The 5190-nt window shown below is 42.1% G+C and overlaps 1 protein-coding gene across 3 annotated transcripts in view; it reads left to right on the top strand.

Annotated features, from left to right (window-relative positions):
- ZFYVE9 (zinc finger FYVE-type containing 9) overlaps positions 1 to 5190 on the top strand; it is a 202745-nt gene that overhangs the window by 183435 nt on the left and 14120 nt on the right. For all 3 annotated transcript variants that reach the window (XM_023188602.1, XM_023188610.2, XM_023188617.2), the window contains one exon: positions 3768 to 3918. In XM_023188602.1, coding sequence (XP_023044370.1) covers positions 3768 to 3918 — 151 coding nt within the window. The remainder of the gene's footprint in view (positions 1 to 3767; positions 3919 to 5190) is intronic.

The raw sequence follows: 5190 nt of genomic DNA, 5'->3' as shown, positions 1-5190 counted from the left end.
CATAACATAACATAACATAACATAACATAACATAACATAACATAACATAACATAGCAACGTGGTGTCTAAAAAACAGACAGCCCAGTTAAAAAACGGGCAGGCCTGGCGCGATGGCTCACACCTGTAATCCCAGCACTTTGAGAGGCCGAGGTGGGCGGATCACTTGAGGTCAGGAGTTTGGGACCAGCCTGACCAACATGGAGAAACCCCATTTCTACTAAAAATACTAAATTAACTGGGTGTGATGGTGCATGCCTGTAATCTCAGCTACTCGGGAGGCTGAGGCAGGAGAATCGCTTGACCCCGGGAGCTGGAGATTGCGGTGAGCTGAGATAGTGCCACTGTACTCCAGCCTGGGCAACAAGAGTGAAACTCCATCTCAAAAAAAAAAAAAAGAAAAAAAAAAGTTACAGGACTTGAATAGACATTTCAAAAAAGAATCACATGAAAAGATGCTTAACATCATTAGGCATTATGGGAATGCAAATCAAAAACACCAACTAGAATTATTTTTTTTAAAAAAGAGAAAAATAATGAGTGTTGGTGAGGATGTAGAAAAATTGGACCCTTGTACATGGCTGGTTAGAAGTGTAAAATGTTTCAGCCACTATAAAAAAACAGTTTGGCAGCTTCTCAGAAAGTTCAACATAGATTACTATATGACCGTGCTATACTATACTATATATAGATTACTATACTGCCCCCAAGTATATGCCCAAAAGAATTGAAAACAAGGTACTCCAACAAGTAAATGTACATACATGTTCATAATAGCACCATTACAAATAGATGAAAGTTAGAAACAGCTCCAATGTCTATCAGCAGATGAATGGATAAGCAAATTGAGGTATATACATACAATGGAATATTTTTCTACCATAAAACAGAGTGAAGTATTAATACGTGCTACAATGTGGGTTAGCTTTCAAAACTTTATGCCAAGTGAAGAAGCCAGACACAGTTGTCACATGTAATATAGTTCTGTTTGTATGAAATATTCAGAACAGACATAGAGACGATGCAGATGGTGGTGGGGGGAAATGGGGCACTGTGGTACTGTTACTGGAAAGGGATCCAGATCTAAACCCCAAGAGAGGATTCTTGTATCTCACGCAGCTGAGTACAAGTGAAAACAAGTTTATTAGAAAGTAAAGGAATAGGCCGAGCGCGGTGGCTCATGCTTGTAATCTCAGCACTTTGGGAGGCTGAGGCGGGTGGATCACCAGAGGTCAGGAGTTTGAGACCCTCCTGGCCAACATGTTGAAACCTCGTCTCTGCCAAAAATACAAAAATATTAGTTGGGTGTGGTTATAGGTGCCTGTAATTCCAGCTATTCGGGAGGCCGAAGCAGGAGAATCGCTTGAACCTAGGAGGCAAGCAGGTTGCAGTGAGCTGAGATCATGCCATTGCGCTCCAGCCTGGGCAACAAGAGCGAAATTCCATCTCAAAAAAAAAAGGCCAGGCTTGGTAGGTCATGCCTGTAATCCCAGCCCTTTGGGAGGCCGAGGCGGGCAGATCACCTGAGATCAGGAGTTTGAGACCAGCCTGGCCAACATGGCAAAACCCCATCTTTACTAAAAGTACAAAAATTAGCCGGGCATGGTGGCAGGCGCCTGTAATCCCAGTTACTCAGGAGGTTGAGGAAGGAGAATTGCTTGAACCTGGGAGGCAGAGGTTGCAGTGCACCAAGATCATGCCATTGCACTCCAGCCTAGGCGACAAGAGCGAGACTCCATCTCAAAAAAGGAATAAAGGAATGACTGCTCCATAGGCAGAGCAGTGTCATGGGCTGCTTGGCTGAGTATACTTACGATATTTCTTGATTATATGCTAAACAAAGGGTTTTCTGGGAAAGGGGTGGGGAATTCCTGGAACTTAGGGTTCTTCCCCTTTTTAGACCATATAGGGTAACTTCCTGACATTGCCATGGCATTTGTAAACTGTCATGCATGGGTGGGAGTGTCTTTTAGCATGCTAATGCATTATAATTAGCATATAATGAGCAGCGAGGACCTCCAGTGGTCACTTTCATCACCATCTTGGTTTTGGCGGGTTTTGGCAGCTTCTTTACAGCATTGCTTTTATCAGTGGGGTCTTTGTGACCTGTATCTTGTGCTGACCTCCTATCATCCCGTCTAAGAATGCCTAACCTCCTTGGATGCAGCCCAGCAGGTTTCAGCCTCATTTTACCCAACCCCTGTTCAAGATGGAGTCAAACAACTCTGACAGCACTACAGCTTTTTTTTTGGAGATGGAGTCTCCCTGTGTTTCCCAGGCTGGAGTGTAGTAGCACAGTCTTGGCTCACTGCAACCTCCACCTCTTGGGGTCAAGTGATTCTCCTGCCTCAGCCTTCTGAGTAGCTGGAATTACAGGCACCCACCACCACACCCAGCTAATTTTTTTTGTAGTTTTAGTAGAGACGGGGTTTTACCATGTTGGCCAGGCTGGTCTTGAACTCCTGATCTCAAGTGATTCACCCACCTCGGCCTCCTAAAGTGCTGGGATTATAGGCGTGAGCCACTGGGCCTGGCCCGCAACACTACAACTCATAGGAGGAACAGGGGAGTAAAACAAAATAAGTTTCGAATTAGATTTTTAAAGGCTCAATTTTAAAGGATTAGATCAGAAAGTTGGACAAATGGGATGAGATGAAGGAAAAAATGGGAAATAAAAACAAATTATCATTAACCTAGCTGGGCTAGGTGGCATGTGCCTCTGTAACCCCAGCTACTCAAGAGGCTGAGGTGGGAGGATCACCCGAGCCCAGGAGCTCGAATCCAGCCTGGACAACATAGTGAGATCCCTATCTCTTTAAAAAAAAAAAAAATGGTGTCGGCTGGGTGCAGTGTAATCATGCCTGTAATCCCAGCACTTTGGGAGGCCGAGGCGGGTGGATCATGAGGTCAGGAGATCGAGACCTGGCTAACATGGTGAAATTCTGTCTCTACACAAATACAAAAGAAATAGCTCGGCATGGTAGCGGGCACTTGTAGTCCCAGCTACTCGGGAGGCTGAGGCAGGAGAATGGCGTGAACCCGGGAGGCAGAGGTTGTAGTGAACCAAAATCACACCACTGCACTCCAGCCTGGGCAACAGAGCGAGACTCCATCTCAAATAAATAAATAAATAAATAACAACAAATTATCATTAACCTGTTTCAGCCAGGGGCTGGAGTTTAACATCAAGGTGAGTTCTTACATGTTACATGCAAAACGTGGCCCATGAATTTTTTTTTTTTTTTTGGATTAGGTCAGAATTATGTTAAATCTTTTGAGAAGAATAAAGCAAAATATTAGTAACTAATTTCATTAAAGATCTTGAACATAAGTTAGTAAAATTAAGAAACAATGAATTTCATATGTTTTTAGAGGGAAGATTCACTCCTTTGGAAGTTGAATCTTCCCTCTAAATCTAAATCCCTCAGAGAATCTAGTATATAGGAGAAACCACAATTAGCTAAACTATTTTTAGCTACTTGAGTTCAGTGCAGCAATAAGAAAAAAAATGAATGCAAAATGTGTTTTGTGCTTATTAGGTCATAATACAGATCGCTTGTAAAATGTACAGGGAATTTTTGTATACGTTGATTTGTCAATGGTGACTGATTTTTTTTTTTTTTTTACTTTGTTTCATTATTTGGTGGCCCTTTTTGTCACTTTAATATGTAATATTCTGTTAGTTTTGTTTTTGAGAAGATGGAGTTGCTCCATGTCAGATAGAAAAATGCCCATTCTTGCAAGAAAAAGGTTCTCTCTTTGATTGCAGATGATGAAAGCCATGAACAAGTCCAATGAGCATGTCCTGGCAGGAGGTGCCTGCTTCAATGAAAAGGCAGACTCTCATCTTGTGTGTGTGCAGAATGATGATGGAAACTATCAGACCCAGGCTATCAGTATTCACAATCAGCCCAGAAAAGGTGAGCATTTGAGCTGGTTGAGATTATGATAATGGAAAATTATACTGGATTTGGACAGTTAGATACCTCAGTCCCCTAACACTCACTTTCTAGATAGGTGACCACAAACAAATTAATTAACCTTTCCAACCATATTCTTCAGGATTATGTTGACTCCCCAAGTGGCCAGACTCAGAGTTGCAAATGGGATATCTGTTATTGAGGGAACTATTTTGAAAATATGCCTTTAGGAGGGAGGGATAGCATTAGGAGAAAGACCTAATGTAAATGACGAGTTGATGGGTGCAGCAAACCAACATGGCATGTGTATACTTATGTAACAAACCTGTATGTTGTGCACATGTACCCTAGAACTTAAAGTATAATAATTTATAAAAAAAAAAAAAGAAAGAAAGAAAATTTGCCCTTAGGATATTGACAGGGCCAGCACTGGCATTTGAAGGCAAGACTCGGCCCCATAATGAGAGTATGTTTCGGTAAATTTGAAGCTTGTTAGATGACCATTCCCACAGAATGCTAATTAATTGACAGGATTCTGAAGGAAGGTTCAGTGCTATTCAGAATGTGGTCTCCACACCCCAGATTCGCTAATCAAAATTTGCATTTTAATGAGATCTCTGTGTGATTCAAGTGCACATTTGACTTTGAGAAGCATTGCTCAAGAGACATTACCTAAAGTGTTTTCTTAGGCTCTATGGTGTTAAAAACTGTTCACATGAAAACATAAGTCTTGTTTAATACATTTCATCTAAGAAACCCTGTGTTAGGCCAGCTGCGGTGGCTCATACCTATAATCCCAGCACTTTGGGAGGTCGAGGCAAGAGCATCATTTGAGCTAAGGAGTTCAAGACAAGCCTGGGCAACATAGCAAGACCCTGTCTCTAAAAAAAAAAAAAAAAAAGAGCTGGGCATGGTGGCTCACACCTGTAATCTCAGCACTTTGGGAGGCTGAGGTGGGTGGATCACCTAAGGTCTGGAGTTCGAGACCAGCCTAAACAACATGGGGAAACCACATCTTTTGTATTTGTAAAAATACAAAAAAGTTGGCTAGGCGTCATGGCGCATGCCTGTAATCCCAGCTACTTGGGAGGCTGAGGCAGGAGAATCGCTTGAATCCGGGAGACAGAGGTTGCAGTGAGCCAAGATTGTACCATTGCACTCCAGCCTGGGCAACAAGAGTGAAACTCCGTCTCAAAAAAAAAAAAAAAGAACAAACCCTGTGTGTTAAACAAGCTTAGACAGGCTTCTTTTTTTTTTTTTTTTTTTTTTTTT

This window comes from Piliocolobus tephrosceles, chromosome 1, assembly GCF_002776525.5.
Source record: "Piliocolobus tephrosceles isolate RC106 chromosome 1, ASM277652v3, whole genome shotgun sequence".
NCBI classification, from domain to species: domain Eukaryota; kingdom Metazoa; phylum Chordata; class Mammalia; order Primates; family Cercopithecidae; genus Piliocolobus; species Piliocolobus tephrosceles.
This window is presented reverse-complemented; position numbering and strand designations above follow the sequence as displayed.